A 21,643-nucleotide genomic window follows, 5' to 3' on the forward strand; every position below is an offset into this window, starting at 1 on the left:
GAAGGACTCTGTGCTTCCTGTACCTGGATATCTGTTTCTTTCCTTAGGTTTGGGAAGTTTTCAGCCATAATTTCTTAGAATACTTTTTTTTTAAACTTCCTTTTCTCTTTCTTTTCCTTCTGGAATTCCTATGTGTGTGTAGATTGGCACACTTTTATATTATCCTACCGGTCTCATTGGTAGGACTGATGTTGAAGCTGAAACTCCAATGCTTAGACCACCTGATGCGAAGAGCTGATTCATTTGAAAAGACCCTGATGCTTGGAGGGATTGGAGGCAGAAGGAGAAGGGGACGACAGAAGATGAGATGGTTGGATGGCATCACTGACTCAATGGACATGGGTTTGGGTGAATTCCGGGAGTTGGTGATGGACAAGGAGGCCTGGCGTGCTGCGGTTCACGGGGTCGCAAAGAGTTGGACCCAACTGAGCGACTGAACTGAACTGAAGTGGTCTCATAATGCTTTCATTTTTTTTTCCCCCCTCCAATCTGGCTTTTTGTCTGCTGTTCTAATTGGGTGATTTCTATGCTATCTACGAGGTCACTTATTTTTTGTTCTGCAGTATTCAATCTGCTTTTCATTGCCTTTTAGTTTAGCTTTCATCTTGGCAAATGAATTTTCTGATTTTTCTTGGCTCCTCTTTGTAGTTTGTAATTCTTTTTTACAGTAATCTGCATTTCTATTCATGGACTTTCCGAATTCCTTCAGTATTTTCATTATCTCCTTCTTGAACTTGGTGTCTCTCAGACTGAAGAGATCTGTTTCATTGTTCTTTCAGGGGAGTTCTCTTGACTTTAACTGCGAGTGGTCCTGGTTCATTTTACTTGTATTTCTCTTACTCTGAGTTTAGGAGAAACAGTTACTTACTGTGATCTTGGAGGGATGTGTGGGAATGTTCCTGTGTAGTCTGCATGGATTTAATATTTTGATGTGAGGCCTGTGTTTAGTATAAATGCCTGCTGCCTCTCAGTGTGTCTTGGCCTTAATATCCCTTTGGTGAGGAGTCTGACTGATGTGATGACCAGAGTCTGTAGTGGATGTCGAGTGGGGCCTCCTCTTTGCTCTGTGGTTGCCACAGCCTTGTTGGGGACAGAGTCTGTTCCTGGTTATTGGAGTAGAGACCCCCAGATCCATTTCTGAGTCGCATCTGCGCTGTGGTGTGAGGTAGGCAGAATTGGAGCACTTCCACCAGGAGAAGAGCCACAGAGTATTCCTCTACCAGAGCTGTCCACTAGGAGAGTGCTCTGCACCTGTCACCAAGCGTGCGGGCTCACGAGGCCACCCGCACGGATCCACTCCAGGCAGGTCCCAGGGCTCACGAGGCCACCCGCACGGATCCACTCCAGGCAGGTCCCAGGGCTCACGAGGCCACCCGCAGGATCCACTCCAGGCAGGTCCCAGGGCTCACGAGGCCACCCGCACGGATCCACTCCAGGCAGGTCCCAGGGCTCACGAGGCCACCCGCAGGATCCACTCCAGGCAGGTCCCAGGAGTGCGGCAGCCGTGTACTTAGACCGTCTGTGGGAGCGACGGAGGCAGCCCAGACCTTGTCCCAGCCTAGCCCCCCATGGACGCGCTCAGGAAGCCCACAGCTGCCAAGAGCAGCTCCATCTCGGCCACGGAAGCACTTTTGTCCACTTGGATGTCGCGCAGCACTGAGTTTACAAAGCAGGCAGTGTAGGTGTAGAGTCAGACACAACTGGGTGACTGAACAACATCCTGCAGCTGAGTTTACAAAGCTCGCAGTGTGGGTGTCTGTCTGTGTCTGGCACAGCCACCTGGAGAGACCTGAGCTCTGCTTCCTACGTTGGGCAACCCTCTGGCACCTGATCCCAGAGCCTGCCGGGACGGCCCAGTGCAGGGAGGAAAGAGGCTGCTCCAGCGGGCCCTCACCCCCCACCTAACAACGGCACTTGGCCTCTCGGGCTGTCTCTGAGCAGCCAAGCCCCAGCCCTCTCCCCAGCTCTGTGCTGTAAACCCAAGTTTCAGCACCCGGCCCCAGCTGTGCCCGTAGACGTGCGTCTCGGGCTGGGGAGCGCAGGCAGGCGCCACAGACTGCGGCTCTTTCTTTCTCTGTCACACACCAGTTGTGACACTCGCCTCTGAAGCTCCCTTTCTGTCCTGGTGACTCTTGCAGCTCCCTCTGAGGGGCACAGGTTCCGTCCTGCTATTTCTTTGCTTTTTCTTTGGTCCTACCCAGGGTTATGTGGAGGTCTTTTCCTTTCAGGTGTCTGAGGTCTTCTGCTAGTGTTTAGTAGGTCTTCTGTGAGAACTGTTGAGTATGTCAGTGTGTTTTTGATGAACCTGTGGGAAGAGATGATTTCCACATCCTTATACTCCACCGTCTTGATTAGCGCCCTGAGTTACTACTATTAGATGAGGGATGGTCACACAAGTAGTGAAAGTGGAAAGCAAAACCTTTGTACCTGAGACATACAGAGAGCAAACAGAAATGGAGAACTATTTCTTTCTCTTCTTGGTCGCACTAGGTTTTCATTGCTGTGCGCAGGCTTTCTCCAGTTGCAATGAATGTTGGCTAGTCTTTCTTGCCCCATTGCAGTGGCTTCTCCTGCGGAACACAGGCTCTAGCGCACGGGCTTCAGTAGTTGGCGGTGCACAGGCTTTACTTGCTCCACGGAATGTGGGATCTTCCTGGTCCAGGGATCGAACCCGTGTCCCGTGCACTGGTAGGCTGATTCTTACCCACTGTACCACCGGGGAAGCCCGGGAACTATTTTAAATTTTAAACAATTCTCAAGTTAAATATCTTGGGTTACTATGTGAATTTGACGGATTAGTTGGAGGTTTTGTCTTCCACGAAGGCACCTTCCTTCCCAAGTTGGAGAAAGTTGAAAACGGTGCAGTGAAATGTACTAAACAGCTAAAGCGTACGTGGGGGTGGGCAGGGGGAGCGGCCGCGTGTGTTTATGTGCATGCCGCCTAGAGCCACTAGGGGGAGCCAGGACTCAACGCAAAGTAGACTGGAGACAGTGGAAGCAACGGCTAAAGTAGGATTATGTCTCAAAAGGAAGTGCCAACCCAAATCCACACTTTGGATGAAAACCCGTTTTCAGGATCACATGGAGGACTCAAATATAAATATACACTGAAAGTTTAATACTTCAAATCACAACTTTTATACTTGGAAAGAATTAGATGGTTTCTAGATTGAGGTCTAAGAGATGGTCTTCCTATTCTGCTACATCACCCTTTGGGAAGATTTTTTTTTTTAATTTATTCATTATTATGGTGGTTTTTTGGCTGCTGGGGGTGGGCTTTCTGTAATTGCAGTGCTCGGGCTTCTCTGCAGCGGCTTCTCTCGTTGCGGAGCACAGGCTCTCGGCGCTTGGGCTTCAGTAGTTGTTGCATGTGGGCCCAGTCGTTGGCGGCTCTGTGGCTCTAGAGCCCGGGAAAGCCAGTAGTTGTGGCACGTGGGCTTAGTTGTTCTGAGACATGTGGGATCTTCCCGGACCAGGGGTTGAACCTGTGTCCCCTGCATTGGCAGGCAGATTCTTCACCACTGGACCACCAGGGAAGTCCTCCCATTGGCTTTTTTTTTTTCATCTTTATTTATTTATTTTTAAATTTTATTTTATTTTTAAACTTTACAATATTGTATTACTTTTGCCAAATATCGAAATGAATCTGCCACAGGTATACATGTGTTCCCCATCCTGAACCCTCCTCCCTCCTCCCTCCCCATACCATCCCTCTGGGTCGTCCCAGTGCACCAGCCCCAAGCATCCAGTATCGTGCATCGAACCTGGACTGGCAACTCGTTTCATACATGATATTATACATGTTTCAATGCCATTCTCCCAAATCTTCCCACCCTCTCCCTCTCCAACAGAGTCCATAAGACTGAGTTTTACCATGTACATGTAGATTGAGTACATTCTTTTAAATGTTGCATAGTATTTCTGAGTTATGGACCGTACCACAGTTTATCTGTTCCCCCTCTGGTGATGATTAGGTTATTTGTAATTTGTTAATTTTACAAACTCTAGTAACATTCTCATACAGGCCTCCTTGTATGTATGTGTTAAAATCTTTTAGTTTGATACCTGTAAGTGCAGTTGCTAGAGTACAGGGTAGGGCTGCATTTTCAGTTTTACTAGGTAGGGACAGATTATTCTCCAGAGACTGCCCATTTGTGTTCTCACTAGCAGTGTGTGGGAGCCCCATGTTTCCTCAGCCTTACCAACACTGTCGTAAGACACAGTAACTTGCCAAGTTGATTGCTTTAACCTGCATTTTCCTGATTATCGGTGAGCTTCAACATTTTTTTTCATACGTATCTTAGCCATTTCTCATGTATGCATATTTTGCATTTAAGATTAAGAATTTTACACAGAATACTGTTCTCTGAAGTGAATTTTAATATTGTATAAAAAATCCAACTTCTTATACAAGTACATATGTTCTATGATTTTATGCATACATCCATATACATATATCAAGGTAAAGTCTGATAAAAAAAAAAATAGCTTTCCCATGGCCAGTGTTCTACGGAAGTTAAGTCTGTAAAACTGCAGATTTTATGTTGTTGTCGAATGATATTGTACCACTAAGGCAGAACAAGACCAAAGCAAATGGTGTCCACAGTACGTTACAGAGTATCTTGCATAGCTTATTTGTTCTCACTTGATAAAACTCCTTTTAGGATTCTGACCGGTTTTTTTTTTTTCTCAGTGAATTCGTACAAGTTAGTGTGTGTGTTTTGCCTTTGTTCTGTAGCAAATCAGCTTTCTCAACTCTTGGTATGTTTTACTTTACAACCTTACAGAATCAATGACAGCCTGAGCTTTGAGGGCTCCGAACTGTTTTCACTGTAACCCTTGACACAATGACGTACAGATACGTAGAGCATTGTGAATCTTCATCTGTATCGCAGGCGATTTTCCAGGGCTTCCATTCTCTGTGTCATTTCTTCTAGTAAATCTCAAATTAAGGAAGAGGAATCTGAATGGCCTATTTATATTCAAATACAACTTGATTTATCTACAAAAGAATTTGTGTCCTGCAAAATACAGGGCTTTGGTTTTTTCCATTTCTGTAATTCTGACTTATAAGTTTATAGTAACCCATTAGTACATACTATTAAGACTATAGATCTGTGTTGGGTTAAATACTTTTTTTTTTAACATTAAATCCAGATAGCTCAGTTCACACTTTTCTTTTTAAAAATTTCAATTCTACTCATTCTCCTGTTACTTATAAATTAATTTACCATAGCACACCTCTGGGAGCTGAACTGATAATGCTGGGAACGAGGAGAGGAGGAAAAAAAAAAAAAAAAGGATTAGGTCTTGGAAAGTAAGATATGACATCAGAAGAGAAGAAGGTGGGGAATTTTCACCCATGAGGCAGGATGAGACCATAGGGTAGCAGCCTTGAGGACGTCTGACACATACAACTTCCTTAGTACCTTGTGAAGTAAACCCTCGGAGGCAGGCCGGGAGAAGGCAGAGCAGAGGCACATTAGGGCGTCCCTGGAGCGGTAAAGAATCCACCTGCCCATACAGGAGACAGGAGTTCGATCCCTGAGTTGGGAAGATGCCTTGGAGAAGGAAATGGCAAGCCACTCCAGTATTCTTGCCTGAGAAATCCCATGGACGGAGGAGCCTAGCAGGCTACAGTCCATGGGGTCTCAAGGAGTTGGACATGACTGAGCAACTAAACAATAAGAGCAGCATTAGAATAAACATTTGTCTTCCTTCTTGAAGCTGCTTAGTACCCTCCACCTGCCCCCTGCATGGCAGAATGAGAGCCTGGATTCATCATCAAGATTAACCATGGTCAGATTATTTTGCTTTCCTTTATGAAGCATATTTCCAGTTTTCAGGAAGAAAATGGCTATAAGCTGTTCTTTATAAACCCACTGGCACAGAAATAGTTCAGAATTAAACCATTTCCCTTTAGTTGATATATGTTGAGCTAGATATCGGGCAGTTTTAGTAAGCTTACTATAGTTTTAAGTTCAGAACGGTTGGCAGAGTGTTCAGTGCATAAAAGCACTGAATCTCATTTCTCCACCATCCCAAAGCATTCCTTTTATTTGTAATACTATTTTAATGAGTCACTGGATCCTGCTGTTCCCTAGGTAGAATGTTTCATCTTAGAGTGCTGATATAAAATCTCTCTGCTGCCAAATGAAAAAAATCCCAACCCCAGTCCTCTAGAAACTACGCACTGACCAAATGTGGCTGCAGGGTGGCTTGGGGCCAAAGGAGAGGTTTGGAATTTAGGTAGAATTTGAAACCTCTTCGTTCTACAGCATTCTTTACCTACACGTACTGTATCTCTGATGCACTTCAGATTTGTATCTCTATCTTTGCCTACATGTACTGTATCTTTGATGCACTTCAGATTTATCTTTCATTTCCTCCCAGCAGAGAGGGAATTAAGTAAACATGTTTTTTCTTTACTTTGCATACTGACTGGCTAACTGGCCTTACTGATCAGCCTCCTAGAACCAACCACAGATAGCTTGACCCGTGTCAGCAGTTTGGCTTGCCCTCGGTTCTCAAGCACCTGTCAGACTGCTTAAGAAATAGCTTTTCCTGGAGTTCACTATTCTTGACTTTATAGAAGTGACTTCATTTGAGATATACCCATATATAGAAATGTTTGAGGTTTTGATAGTATTCTTTGCATTCCATACAGAGGCATAACATTAGAAAAGGATATAGCGCTGCGTTAATTTTCTTACTTCTTCATTTGCAAGGTTCTGGAACATTATAAGGTTTTCACATTTGCATTGATCCTGTTTTTCTTCCAAAGGACTTCCTAAGAAAGCAGATGGAAAGTGTTCACCTCTATAACCCACCAGACTTTGCAGACACACTGTGATAGGACTGAATCAGCACATGGAGGAAACCATAATGAAAGCAATGTTCAACTTCTTCCACGTGGCAAGATCCAGTAGATAAGAGCAAAGAGCTGTATATGTGTCCACTGCTGAAGTGGCTTTTATTGTGGACTGCGGGAAGGTTGCTGCAGTTTCTTCTCATTTATTTTTTTAGTTCTCCTTTTTCTTAAGTTCTTCTCTTCCCCACCCCACCTACCGCCTACTTGCTCCTTTCCCGTCCTCCCTTAAGCTGAGTTTGTTGGCAAGTTGAGAGGCTTGATAGCAAGCTACCTAATAGTAATATTTTACTTGGAATTACCTGAGGATTTTGTCGAATGGAAAACTTTTTGTGTAGACCGTGCAAGATTGTCTTCTTCAAACAGATATCTGTGTTGCACTGCAAAATTAGAACAGGAAAGTAGGTCTCGGATATTTATGGTGACTGGCTCAGATTCTGTAAAGAGAAAGAAAACTGAAGTCAAACCTGTTTAACATGGTTGTGGTTATAAAACAGCCATCAGCTGTCAGAGTAGGGTACTTGTTATTCCTACAATGAGGTACATAGCTTTACTTTAGGACATACTATGGCAGAAAGACCATCAGCAGAGAGGCTCTTAGCAACTATGGCTAAAAAAGGGTAGAGTAAATGTTTCCTATGTGATGGAGGGGGAAAAGCCATAGTTAACGTAATTCAAATCTTTCTTACTTACACTTCATTTGTCTGAGGGGAAACCATGGTGGAAGCAGCCACTGAAGATTCTAAAAATATTGCTTTTAAAAAACATACCTGTTGGCTGGTGGACCCTCTTTGGCAGTTCCCCTGCTGGGGAGTCCTGTCTTCCATCAGAGTCTTCCAGAGCTGAGAGGTAAAAGACGACCAGAAGAGTGACAGTTGTCCACATGGGTGCATATGTTCTTAGGAAACTGGTCCCAGACCAACTGTTTACCTGCCTGCCACCACCCGGGATGTTCTGGTCTGATTCGGTAACACCACCCAAGACCTTCCAGAGGCATTCTCTCCTGTAAGAGAAGCCTGGACCCCTTAAATGCATCTTCGTACTTAAGAATGTCCCCCTAAATATTATGTCTAGAAAGTAGGGTGGGAAAAAAGTTTGTCCAGTTATTAAGTTGCATTGGCAGCAGCTCCACTTAAATAAAAGAGCTTGGAGGCTAAACATCAAGTTGCATTAGAAATCCAAGAGGCCTTCCCTCCCTGGCCCCCTTCATCCCAGTGCTCTTTGCTGGGGAGGAATAAGACACATCACTTTGACTGGGATTTTACTGGCCACTGAACCTGGGACAGGAATAAAAGGAAAAATGGGCAGAACTGCTTTTCCGGTTCCCCTGCCTTATACATGGAGTCAAACAAACCTGGGAGAACTGCTCTACGTAAGCACACCGGCACCATAGTGAACCGGAGAAGAGCACAGGGGGCTCCTATACATAAGAACATTAAGTTCCAAAGGGCAGCCTAATGTTCTGTAAACTGGAGCAGTCCATGCAAGAGGCAGTCTTTACATTTTTATCAGTGGGCTTGGAAGGACTACCATCCCTTCCCACTCTACTTACAGGTGTATCCCAAAATTGTGCATCAGCTTTCCTGATTTATATAACTGTCGGTTGTAGTTACATGATCATCTCCATAGGGTTTTTGTGAGGATTAAGTATGCCATGTGTTAAAACACTGACTACACTGCTCAGCACAGAACAAATGCTCAAGCAATTTATTAGCATTATTATTAGCTATTAATAATAGCTAATAAGTATAGTATCTTGCAGAGAAGGCAATGGCACCCCACTCCAGTACTCTTGCCTGGAAAATCCCATGGACGGAGGAGCCTGGTAGGCTGCAGTCCATGGGATCGCTAAGAGTCTGACACGACTGAGCGACTTCACTTTCACTTTTCACTTTCATGCATTGGAGAAGGAAATGGCAACCCACTCCAGTGTTCTCGCCTGGAGAATCCCAGGGACGGGGGAGCCTGATGGGCTGCCGTCTATGGGGTCGCGCAGAGTCGGACACGACTGAAGCGACTTAGCAGCAGCAGCATAGTATCTTGAGAGTCCCTTGGACAGCAAGGAGTTCAAACCAGTCAACCCTAAAGGAAATAATCCTGAATATTCATTGGAAGGACTGATGCTGAAGCTCCAATACTTTGGCCACCTGCTGCAAAGAGGTAACATTGCAAAAGACCCTGATGCTGGGAAAGATGAAGGCGGGAGAAGGGGATGACAGATGGTGAAATGGTTGGATGGCATCACCAACTCAATGGACATGAGTGAGTAAACTCCAGGAGATGGTAAAGGACAAGGAAGCCTGGCATGCTGCCGTCCATGGGGTCACAAAGAGTCGGACACGACTGAGTGACCAATACATTCATTTTCTGTGTGAGCTATTATTGTCCGCTCTCTCCCCTATTCTACGTTTTGTGCTTACTGTTTCCAGACAGCACTGGGCCCTGCCCACAAGGGAGGCACTTTTTTGAGCACTTTGAAGGAACAGATTAAGAATTTCTCATTCAAGGGTTCACGCTGCTGTTTGCTAAGGTCTCTCCTAGACGTAACCTGCAGTACCTTCACAGATGCCTTTCTGCAGTTTATCACTGATCTCGCCCATTGTGCTGAAGTCTTCTGCATAGAAGAGATGCTTTTCTGTGGGCTCAGAGGCAATCTCTTGTAGCTCTTCCTCAATGGCTTTCCCTACCCCCACAGCATACATAGTTATACCTGAGGTACAAAGCAAATGAAGAACAGGGTAGTTACACAGACACAGAAAACAAATGTAGGGTTACCAAAGGGGAAGGGATAACGTAGAAGCTTGGGTATATAGCAGATATACACATTACTATATATCTTGTATAATGGGGAAGAATCTGAAGACACTGAACATAGTTCCTTGTGCTATACAGTAGGAGCTTATTGTCTACTTTATATATACATACGTGGCTCAGACGGTAAAGCATCTGCCAACAATGCGGGAAACCCGGGTTCGATCCCTGGGTTAGGAAAATCCCCTGGAGAAGGAAAATGGCAACCCACTCCAGTACTCTTGCCTGGAAAATTCCATGGACAGAGGAGCCTGGTAGGCTACAGTCCCTGGGGCCGCAGAGTCAGACACGACTGAGCGACTTCACTTCACATATATAAAATATGTGTGTATTATCTGAATCACTTTGCTGTACACCTGAAACTAATACACGTTGTAAGCCAACTTTAAAAAAAAAAAAAAGAACACAGTAGTGAGAGTTGTGTTCCCAGCATCTGGAAGTTGTGTGTTCTGCACTCAGAGCCAGCTGGATATTAATAACTGGTGGGATGTGAGGCATCCGTGTTAGCCTCCCTTTCTTTTCTACCATTTTTATTTTGGCCTTGTGAGCAAAAGACAGTGACCCCAGAGAGGAAGGGGGGCCACTGAGGAGAGGTTGGGGAACCTGACCACCGACCTGCGCAGCTCCGGACAAGGTCATTCGCAAATATTCAACTTTCCCCTGAATTAGTCTTGTGGGTAAGGAAAAAAAGAACACTATCTCATGGCTTACTAAATAAGAATCTCTTCTGGGAGAATTCTTAAGAAACAGGTCAGTTTATGACCTTGTAACCTAGTTTCTACTTGTCAAAGGTACAGATAGTAACCTTAAGTGACCTGCAGCCAAATGAAACTATTCTGCCCACCCATCTTGGGAGGATAAAGCCTTGTAAGAAGGTGCTAAGCTGAAAAGGAGAATCTGCAGACCACTGGAAATTCCCTAAGTAAAAAAAAAAAAAAAAAGAAGAACAAACACAAGTATCAACTTTAGATTTCAACAGGCATATGAGATTGTTCCAAAAGTTTTTTATAAAAACAATTAATCATTAGATTCCCTTCTCCAATATCCTCTTCATTTGAAAATTAAACATTAATAAGAACTTAAGTTCTGCTTGATTTTCAACACTTCTCAGCAGATATTATACTCTGGCTAATTCATTAAACTAGATTTTTTTTAAAATAGACATAAAAATGGCTCTTTAAGTCAAAGGGCAAGAATTGTGCCTCATTCTAAAGTCTCTGTAAGGTCAACAGCCAAGTTCAGCATAATTGTTTGAGAGCCCAGTGACTTTACACACAGTCTCCTAAAAAGGATAACTACTATTTTAAGATTGTGTTCATTATACATAGGAGTAACTAAGTTAATCAGAGGAAGTCACTTCAGATAAGTCTTGTTGATTCAAGAACCAAGCATATATGTTTCTCCCACCACCCGCCTTTGGAGGATTTGTGGAAATTTGAGTGGGGGAGAGAGTAAGGTAGGTTGGCTTCCATAAGATAGATAAGAGGACTAACCACTGTCTTTGGAGACAAGGTGTTGCCCCAGTACATTCTAAGAATACAGGCTAGAGGGGTTGGTGGGTTTGACAGGAGCTCAGCTAAGCTAGTCCAGAAGCAGGGAAACCAGGTGTGAGCAGCCAGTTTTACAATCTGCCCAGCTGATTCAGGCAGGACACTTTTGGGGGCTCAGAAAAAAAGAATAAAGAGTGAAATAAGCAATATCAGTGAAGTGGCCCCCTTCACTAAGACGGTGACTGAAGGGTGACGTGAACCAGCCCTTCTGTGAGGAGGAACGGAGCTCGCCAGCGGCACTTTAGCACTTTGATCCTTTGTTCCTTCACTCAGCAAGGATTAATCACACAAGTATTATGTTCCAGGCCTGACGGAGGCACTGAGTCCATCAAGTTGGTGCACACACTTTCCCCCTCATAGGAGCTGCTGAAGCAATGTGCTCTCGACAAGTTCTTAAAGAAAGCAGCGTTCAAACAAACTGCTTCACGACCCTCAGGTCTTCCCATCTTCCCAAGGAATCCAGACACTTTCCCTCAAGCTGTCTACCAACCGTCCTAGCTTTGGGGTTTCCTTTTGCCAAGAGCCATATTCCTCTGCCACATTTGACATCTATTGTCAAACCTCAAAAGCAACATAGTCAAACATCTAAAGCAACTTAAAGTCCCCCCTGCATTATACGTGGAGTCAGACAAACCTCAAAGAGGCTAAGCTTTACCGAGCAACAGAGTTTAAGAGTCATGATCTCGTCTGACATTTTGATTTTCTCAAAAGCTCACTTTTGCCTCCTGCAAACACAAGACCATTCACTGTCTTAAGGCTACTGCACTCCCAGTACGCTCACTGGTAGTGTTGCTTTAAAAAAAAGGTATATTACTCCAATAAAAATTTTAAAAATTAAAAAAATATATTGGTAAGAGCTCCTCCTACTAGGAATCTATTTTTATCAGTTCTTCAGGTGATTCTAAAACAACCAGACCAGTGTCTGGGAAGTATTGTTTATTTTTCTGGTTAAACAGCACATGTAGGATTGATTCTCTGCTCTGGAGGTCACAGCCTGGCTGGTAAATCATCACAGGAGATGATTACTCAGGTGTGACCTGTATGCAGACCCCCTTACAGTCCACAAGACTTTGGCATCCCTGTGGGGTCCCTTTAAGGCCACTAGGTGGCAGTTTAGTAAAGGTGTGTAACCGCGGTGACAGGAAGCCATTCTGTCCCCTCAAGGAATCTCACTCCCATGCTCCCCCACCCCAATGTGAACACCAAGCGAGTTTAAGAAACCTGAACCTGAGTGGGGTAAAACACACCCCCATCCCACGTTACCACTGGCCTGGGCTTTACTGGCCCACTCGGAGACGTCGTCCTGAGCCCGTCCGTCCGTGAAGACGATGGCCACTCTGGGCACCCGTGCGGAGAGAGGCCGGGCCCCTTCTACTTGGGTAAAACTTCTCTCAAACATATGTTTCAGGGCCAGCCCGGTCATAGAGCCCTTGCCCATGTATTTCATGTGGGCCACAGCTTTTTTCATGTCTTTGGCCGAGCTGAAGTTTCTCAGGGTAAACTCTGTGCGGACCAGCGTGGAATACTGGAGCAGCCCTACTCGAGCAGCTTTGGGAGAAATCGCCAAGGAATCTATAATTCCAGTGACAAACTGCTTCACAATCTCAAAATTATCTTCTCCAAGGCTCTTGGACCCATCAATCACAAAAACCAAGTCAACTGGGCCTTCAGTGCATCCTACAGGAATAAAAGGAAAGTTGTAATGGTTAAATGATTAAAAAAAATCATTATACACAAGAAGAGAAGAAAATTATACTTCCACTGGAGGCATAACTATTTTGGAGAGCTACCTTTATTCTTTAGATAGTAACACAGAATAGACAGAAAGTATCGGGGGAGTCACAAACAACCATAATGTTCACAATTGCCTTTACGTGTGGTTTGTCAAATTGTTAAAAATAGTATTTTCCACAAGCAAAAACACATGGCAGATATACAAATTGAAACCCACACTGTACCCCGGATCACCAGGAGTCAGGCCTCGGAGGGACTGTCTGTAGAGTACCCTACAGGGCCTGATACCCCCAAAAGATTCCAAAAACTTTACTCCAGGAGAGTGACATCACTCCAGTGCTGGCGTCTCACACACAATAGACTTGGAGATTCTTCCAGGTCAGCTCAGTCATCTCGATCTTCTAGGGAGATTTCCTCGTAGCCCAGCTTGTGTTCGTTACTCTCTGTGTAGCCTTCACACTACTAATCTGGTCAACAAAAATTGTTATTGAGCTGCTGCTTTGTGTAAGGCAGGCAGTGCGGCAGGACTGCAAGTGACCCAGGCAGAGTCCCACTCCGTGTTGTTCACAGTCCAGTGTGTTCTGGGCAGCGTTCCACACCGTACAGCAGCCGGCTAGCTGAGTGTCAGCTTCCTCCTCTAGTCCACCAGTTCCTGCTCAGCAGGAGCCATTTCTCATTGATTTCTGTACTTCCAATACCTGGCACACAATAGTTGTTCAATAAATGCTTGTTGAGAAAATACACGAAGGAGGAGGTATCCATTCGGTAGTACAACCACTAAGTACCCTCTTCACCGGTTTTTTTTTTTTTTTTTGGCCCTGTTGCACAGGCTGAGGGATCCTACCCACCCGCCCAGTGACCGAAGCCAGGCCCTTGGCAGTGACAGCAGGAGTCCCAACCACTGGACCGCCAGGGCCCCATCATTGACCTTTTGAAGTTTTAAAATGAATTATCACTGTGAATTCTTTACCTACATGGACGTTTTCCAGGCACCTCAGATGGCTGACAGTAAAAGCTTTATGCAAATATGTTAGCAAGCTGGGTATAGAGAGATTTTTTTGTTATTTAGGGCTGCATAAGAAAAATTTACAGATCCCAAATGGATGATCTCATTTCAAACAGTCTGCAGTATGCAATATAACATTCTCTTTTACATATCAAGGCAGCTGTCTAATACTTGAAAGTGAAGCACAGCAATATTAGGAAGTAAAGACACACACATGCAAAAATATTTCTATTCTTGGCTTGACTAACATGCTAAAATAATTGTGTATGTGTGCTGGAAGAGTTGGGTTCCTGTCTTTCCCCTTTTAAGCGCTTGTCCTCATTACTCAACCTATTGACCTCTTGTTAGTGAAAGAGGAAATGGCCAATTCAGAACTTCATTTACATTCATAGCCTGAATCTCAGGCAGCGTGCACCTGGCTCTCTAGCAGATTTCAGAAATAGTGGAATAATTTTTCAGCAGCGAATCTATTTTCTCTTTTCCCTCATATATTATTTTCTTAGAGAATAAAACGAACACCTGCAGCCTCCCTGCAGGGAGCGGAGCAGACGACTTCAGCAGGAGACAAGAATCTTAGATGGAGCGGAACAGCACCAGGGCGGGAGGTGCCCTATTCTCACTTTAATGACAGCCCAGCTTGCTGGCTACCTATTTGCAGGAAGGTCACTCAGCTTTCCTTGGATGTTTTCTTTCGGTAGTTGAGTCAGTGAGACTGGAGCAGAGCTGTGATTTGCCTTCTGAGCTTAATTTTCACAGAGTTTCAGAAACTCGGGTTTGGACAAGACCTTTAAAGGTCACTGGTCCAGCCCCGCTGTTGCTCACATCTTTACTGCATCTCTATAGCCATTCACTCAGCCTGGGCCTGAACACCTCTTCTGATAGGGAAGTCACCGCCTTACCACGGAAGCCCCGTCTGCTCACAGCTCTGCGGTGAGGATGACAGTAGCTATCATTTGTCAGGCACTGAGACACGGTGCCAGCACTGGGCTAAACACCTGTAAACACACCATGCCATATATTTCTCATGACGATTCTGTAAGGTGTTATCCTGATATCATAGGAAGAAACTGAGACTCAAGAGCAGTTAAATAATTTCTCCAAGGTCACATGAATGTAGGAATAGTGGGTTCAAATTCATGAAAATCCCTAAGATCAAAGCTCATGATCTTAACTAATTAATCACACAGTTTCTCTGAGATAAGGTGTCTTTGTCCCTGTACCAAGCTGTGGCTTTTCTCCAATGTCCTTTCTTTCCCCAGGGTTTAGGGGATGCCCTATAAATAATGGATGAGGTGACTGTCACTTTGGTATTTGAAAGGTACCTCAAGTCTTTTTTTTCTACATAGATCCCCAGTTTCTTCCTTTATTTTTCACTTGACATCATACTGAACTTCCTCACCATGATACTTTCTAGATTTTGTCTCTATCCTTTATCTTTCATTTTTTTTCTAAAAAATATTACAAATGGAACAAAGTTCAAACACTACAAAGGTTATCTATATCTATATCTCTCTATGTAAACCTCTATAACAATACCTATCTTCAGAGAGAGAGAGTTTGTTAGAGGGAGCCTTTTGCAAAATACATCAATGGTAGCACTATAAAAACCACTCGATACCATGCTTTTTTCATTTAAAATATCTTGAGGATATATTTAGAGCTGCTTCATTCCTTTTTTTAATATTTATTTATTTATTCTTGGCTGTACCGGGTCTTTGTTGCGGCTGGTTGGAGCTCTTCTTTGTTGCGGTGCTCGGGGCTTCTCATTTCAGTGGCTTCTCTTATTGCTGAGCACAGGCTCTAGGTGCTTGGGCTTCAGCAGTTGCAGCAAGTGGGCTCAGCAGCTGTGATGCAGGGCCTGGTTGCCCTGCAGCATGTAGAATCCTACTGGACCAGGGATCGAACCCGTAAACCCTGCATTGGCAGGTGGATCCTTACCCATCGGACCACCAGGGAAGTTTTGCTTCATTCCTTTTACCAGCTGTATAGTATTCTAATGTACAGATGCACCATGATTTATTTAATCAGCATTATATAAACAGGCACTTATTTCCCATTTTTGCTCTACAAATAACACTGTACAAAATATTCCCTCATATGTGGCTTTGTGAAGACATGCACTTCTCTGCGGCATAAACTCCTAGAACTGGAACTGCCCTCCTTTATTTTCTTGAGAGTTTGTTTTTATTTTTATTGGGCTCTGGGGGATGGTTGGGAAATAACTCTGCAAATTATGCCCCACTAGGGAAATAACTCTGCAAGTTACGCCCCACTAGGGAAATGCCCATTCTGTTTTTCCTGGGATAGCTTTCAGAGCGTTTTCTTTCTCTTGGAGCTACCGCGCCTGCTGGCAGCAGCGTCTTCAGGTTCACTGTGGGGTGGCTTCCCCTTGGAAAATAATTTTTCCTCTTTTTTCTCAGGGACCCTCTTGTTTCCTGACTCTTTCAGGTCACTAACTGGTTCCTCTTTGGGGAAAGATTTCTTCCACTTGGAAAGACTTCCACTGCTGTCTCTTCAAGATCACTACTAACCAGCTCCTTCTTGGAAAAAGGTTTCCTTTTCTTGGGTTTGGAGAAGAAGACAGATGGGTTTTCCATTCCATCTTCCTGAGGCGCCTTCTGGGGCTTTTGCTTCTCTTTGGGTCTTTCACTTGTCTCCTCACACTCCTCACACTGCTTTTTTCTGGTGATGCCAGGGCAATGGCAGCCAGTCTTTTCTGTCTTCAAGCGTTTCTTCTCCTGTTTCTCCCGCTTTCTAGGAATCTCATCAGCTGCTTCCTCTGCCTGAACCACTGTCTCCTCCACGACATCCAGATTCTTTTGTGGAATCTCTCCAGTCTCAGAGAAGGACAGCCACTCCCCAACTTGTTTTCAAAGCTCCTCCCCAAATAGTTGGGAGTTGGGGTTACCTCAGAGAAGCAACCAGTTCCTGAGGCAATCCCGCATTTGTTTGCCAGGTATCGGGAGCTGGGAGCTTCGGCCTTTGTTCTTGGCAGCTGCTCGGCATACTTTGGGGTGTTAGCCCCTGTCTTCAGAGCTCTGGAAACATGGTCCATTTGCTGGGCCAGGGAATCACTCAGACACCAGGACCAGTGTCCTGGTTTAAAAAAAATTTTTTAATATTTTTTATTAAAAAAAATTAAAAAAAATTTATTTTTAAAATATTTTTAAAAATTAAAATATTTGCCAAACTGCCCTCCTAAAAGTTGTACCAATTCAGACACCTAGTGATAAATTTACAATTCCCTATTACAACATACCTTTGCTAACGTAAGGAATCATCGAACTTACTGAACTCTGATAACTAAAAGGTAAAAAATGTAGCTTTAATCTCTTATTACACATTTCCCTTTTTCTTTTATGTTTCATGTCATGTTTAGAAAGTTCTCTACCCTGAGATTATAAAATACCTCTCTCAAGGCTTTTTCTGCCACTTTAGAGATACTATTTTTTAAGTTTAAGAACACAAGTCTTACCTCCCTCATTCCCGATATTCTTATTCAGCTAGGATCACTCTGGCCTCTCAGCTGACAGTGAACTTACTGTCAACTGAAACCAAAAGTGTTTTCACAGGTGCAGTTAAGCTCTCTTCCCCATTCTGTATCTACGCATACACATTTATATCTATGGTAGAAGCAGAGGTGAGGGATTTTACTTCCTGCAAATACTCCAAAAAAACAATTGCTCCCAAACCAAATTAAAGCAAAAACAAACCCCAGTTCAGATCACTTACTTTTGCACCGTCTTCCATCCTCAGCTAGAATAAATCCCTTTGAGCATTTGCAGATGTAGGAATTGCCACGGTTAACACAAATGTGTTCACAGCCATGGTGGGTCGATTTGCAGACATCCTTCCCTGAGGGTTATATAGGAAGTGAAGCAACCCCATCAGTGTAGAAACGAGCTGGATTGAACAGTCATGTCAGGACAGATCATGGAAATAAACCATTAAATCTTCATTCAAACCTCCTCTATAACATCCCCCTTTCAGTCTAATACTCAGGAGAGGGCATGGTAAAGGAAATCTCCTCTTAGAAAACTCTAGTTTCCATGAAACTGAATGGTAAGCTGGGTGATCAGGTGTCCTGGATTTAATAATTTTTAGAATTGTTCAATGTACTTTGAGGTTTGATTTTCCCACCCTTCTGATTTTTCCCCATAGACATCCCAGTTTCAATTGTCTAATGTACAGTTCTCATGTGTGAGGCACTTCAGACTCTTCACAGTAGCGACAGCTCTTTAATCTTCACAGCATCCTGTGGAGAGAGGAGGGCAGGGATAGTCATGCCCAATGGATACATGAAGAAGCAAAGTTTGATACAAGGTCACACAGCCACTCAGCCACATGTCTGAGTCAGGAAGTGTCCTGAGTGGTCCTCCTCCACAGCATGAAAGCCTTCTGTTCTATGCTTCCTTCCTGTCATTAGCTCCCTAAGAAGCTTCCTGCAAAACTGCAATCAGTGACTACAGATCCCTCTGGAAGGATTTGATTTAGCAATCAAATTTCAGAGGAAGAAGTTGAGCCTTGTGTACCAGTTGTACAAGCTCAACCTATTGAGCAAAAAGTGTGTTGAGTGTAGAAATGATGCACACGTGCATTCCATGCTTACAAAAGCAGAAGCATGAACGAACGGCTCAGGCAGACATAATGGCAGAACTGTAGCCATGGTCCCCACAGAAGGACAGCGCCGCATGAAGGCAGAACACAGCCTTGCGTAGGGCACCCCGCAGAGTCAGCCCATGGACCCACAGGCATCCCAGGAATCAGTCTTGCAAACAGAACTTCCTGCTAAAGGCAGAAAAGCCCCTCCTCCTGGAGGAATAATGAGGAGTGAGTTCTCCTTTACCCCTCGGTGTTGACCTGTGGAAGCCCCAAGTTATCTCAGCAATCTGTGATGTTCAGTTCAGTTCAGTCTCGTGTCCGACTCTGTGACCCCATGAACTGCAGCACGCCAGGCCTCTCTGTCCATCACCAACTCCCGGAGTCCACCCAAACCTATGTCCATCGAGTCAGTGATGCCATCCAACCATCTCATCCTCTGTCATCCCCTTCTCCTCCTGCCCTCAATCTTTCCCAGCATCAGGCTCTTTTCAAATGAGTCACCTCTTCGCATCAGGTGGCCAAAGTATTGGAGTTTCAGCTTCAACATCAGTCCTTCCTATGGACACCCAGGACTGATCTTTAGGATGGACTAGTTGGATCTCCTTGCAGTCCAAGGGACTCTCAAGAATCTTGTCCAACACCACAGTTCAAAAGCATCAATTCCCCCAAATCAACCTCCACCGCAGATGAGTTTTTTTTCTTTTTTTAAACTAAAGAAGGGCCATCCTGCCCACTGGAGCAGAGTATCACAAAAACAAGTAGACCACGTTAAGACCCCCCGAAAATAGGGGTTAACACCTCAAAATCTCACAGGGGGTGGAAATCCTGACCCCATGCTCATTTCCTGCCCACTTCACTGAGCTCACGTGTCCCCATCTCTCCTTCTCAGGGCTGTGATGGTTCATTTTATGAGTCACTTTGGCTAGGTTATGGCACCTGGTTGTTGCATAAAACACTGGTTTAAATGTTGCTATGAAGGTACTTCTTTAGATAAGATAATATTTAAATCATGAGCCTTTGAGTAAAGCAGAATATCTTCCATAGTATGGGTGGGCCCTATTTTGAAGACCTTTAGAGAAAAAAAGACTGAATTTCCCCCAAAGAAGAGGGAATTCTGCTTCCAGACTGCCTTCAGATTGGAGCTGCAATATCAGCTCTGCCCTGGGTCACCAACAGATTCCTTATCTATCTACCTATTGATCTATCATCTATCCACAAACACACATACACACACACATACGTGCACACACACACACACATTTTATTGGTTCTCTGGAGAACCCTGAGCAATATACCTAATAAGAAAGCTCTCATAATCTGTTCTGAGTGACCCACAGAAGTAAATGTTAATGGATAATCCAGACCCCCCCAAAAAACCCCTTCATCCCTTCTCTCACCTTCTGCCCTTACTTACAAGGTTTTCCAAGAAGAAAAAGCACTACAACTATGCTTTGACCCTCACCGCGATTGCTGACCCAGATTCTAATCCTTTCCAATGGCTAGCCAGGCACTCTGCTAGGCTCTGCGCATCCATACAACTCCTGTGGAAAGGGGCTACAACTGGGAGAAAGTGAAAGCAACGAAGAGCCTGACGACTCAGGACCCTGGGTGAGAAGTTCCTGAAGCACTGAGGGTCCAGTGTACTGATCACAAGCACAACAGTTGCAGAGCATCCAAGGCAGGGACTTACAATAGCGACACTGACTATAACGGAAAACTTCCAACGTTAAAAGAAACTCTCTAACTGTCCTGAGTCGAAGCGACTTACTTCTGCAGCGTTTCCCGTCCTCGGCCAGCCGGAATCCCTCCATGCACTTGCAGACGTACGACTCCCCAGTGCTCACACAAGCGTGCTCACAGCCGTGGTCCACTGCTTGGCAGACATCTTTCCCTGAGGACAGCAAAGTTAAAAATTTCACCACCGTCAGTTTTCCCTGGGCTTCACCTGGGAGGATCCATCCTTCTCAGCCCCTGGACTCCAGGACCATCTGAGCTCAGCAGCTCTACTTCGGGTTCACTCTCTGAGCTTCCTCCCTGTCACAGCCACCGCCATCCACCAGCACCTACTTCAGTGTCTTGTAAAAACGCAGTCCATCACGGGCCTTCTGCAGGAATTGGTATGATTACTTAGGACATTAAACCTCAATTTGGACTGGTGATGCTGAAATCTAGTTTTGAGTTTTTCCCTGACAACGTGACTTTGGAGAATCACTTAACCTCTTGCAGGCTTCCCTTTCCTTTATGAACAATGAGAGTAATACTTCCAGGTACCCATCTTTTCTTCAAATGCATCAATATGAGATTCTCTTAGTAAAGAGAGCTTTGAGAAGCTTGAGATGATGACTGACAAGGGCAGGAATCATTTGCTCAGGGTTACCCACTCCCCTTTGCCTTGACAGAGATGTGTCTTGGCCCTATGGAAGAGACCTTGCTTTCTGAGATGTAAGAATGGCCTCATCAAAAGAGTGTCTCTAAGAGGGATTTGTGTCACCAGAAACAATAGCAACAATATTGTTAAAGAAGCAGAGGATCAGGGAAGTTAAGCTGCTTGCCTAGCTAATAAATGGCAGCGCTAGAAGCTGAGAGAATCTGGATTTCAGGCTGGACATCCTTCCAGTAGAGCACGCTGCTTCTTGTCACCGGGCGTATCACCTTCAGTTGTGGCTCTGGCTTTGACTTTTGTCACTTGTTCATTGGTTTGTTTTCTTTTTAATAGTCTTTCTTTTTTTTTTAGGACAGTTCTAGATCTACGGAAAATTGAGAAGACAGTACACAGATCCCCTGTAAACCGCATACCCACATTCCCCTAGTATCAACATCTTACAGTAGTGTGATACGCTTGTTAGGATGAATGGACCGATACTGATACAGTAATATCAAAGCCCATAGTTGATTTACATTTCCTTAGTTTTCAACCTGAAGTCAGTTTTTTTCCTGATCTATGAGCCCACATTACATTTACTGGTCTTGTGGCAGTGGTTTTTGAGAGTAACCGATTTACACAGAGATCAGGCTGGTGGATTTCAGGCAGAGATCAGAAATAATAATGGGAACCCACTCCAATGAGAACTT

At 44.4% G+C, this 21,643-nt stretch overlaps 1 protein-coding gene across 2 annotated transcripts in view; it reads right to left on the bottom strand.

The window, feature by feature from the left end:
- Positions 1 to 4,357: 4,357 nt before the first annotated feature.
- The window catches only part of MATN2 (matrilin 2), a 172,928-nt gene continuing 155,642 nt past the window's right edge, over positions 4,358 to 21,643 (bottom strand). Inside the window, exons 12-19 of one of the 2 annotated variants that reach the window (XM_005215629.3) lie at positions 20,340 to 20,462; positions 17,702 to 17,824; positions 12,493 to 12,906; positions 9,426 to 9,578; positions 7,639 to 7,710; positions 7,171 to 7,248; positions 6,692 to 6,790; positions 4,358 to 4,936 (exon numbers count right to left, since the gene is read on the bottom strand). In XM_005215629.3, the coding sequence (XP_005215686.1) occupies positions 4,881 to 4,936; positions 6,692 to 6,790; positions 7,171 to 7,248; positions 7,639 to 7,710; positions 9,426 to 9,578; positions 12,493 to 12,906; positions 17,702 to 17,824; positions 20,340 to 20,462 (1,118 nt within the window). In that variant the 3' untranslated portion in view covers positions 4,358 to 4,880. 2 annotated transcript variants of the gene reach the window in all.

This window comes from Bos taurus, chromosome 14 (genome assembly GCF_002263795.3).
Source record: "Bos taurus isolate L1 Dominette 01449 registration number 42190680 breed Hereford chromosome 14, ARS-UCD2.0, whole genome shotgun sequence".
NCBI lineage: Eukaryota > Metazoa > Chordata > Mammalia > Artiodactyla > Bovidae > Bos > Bos taurus.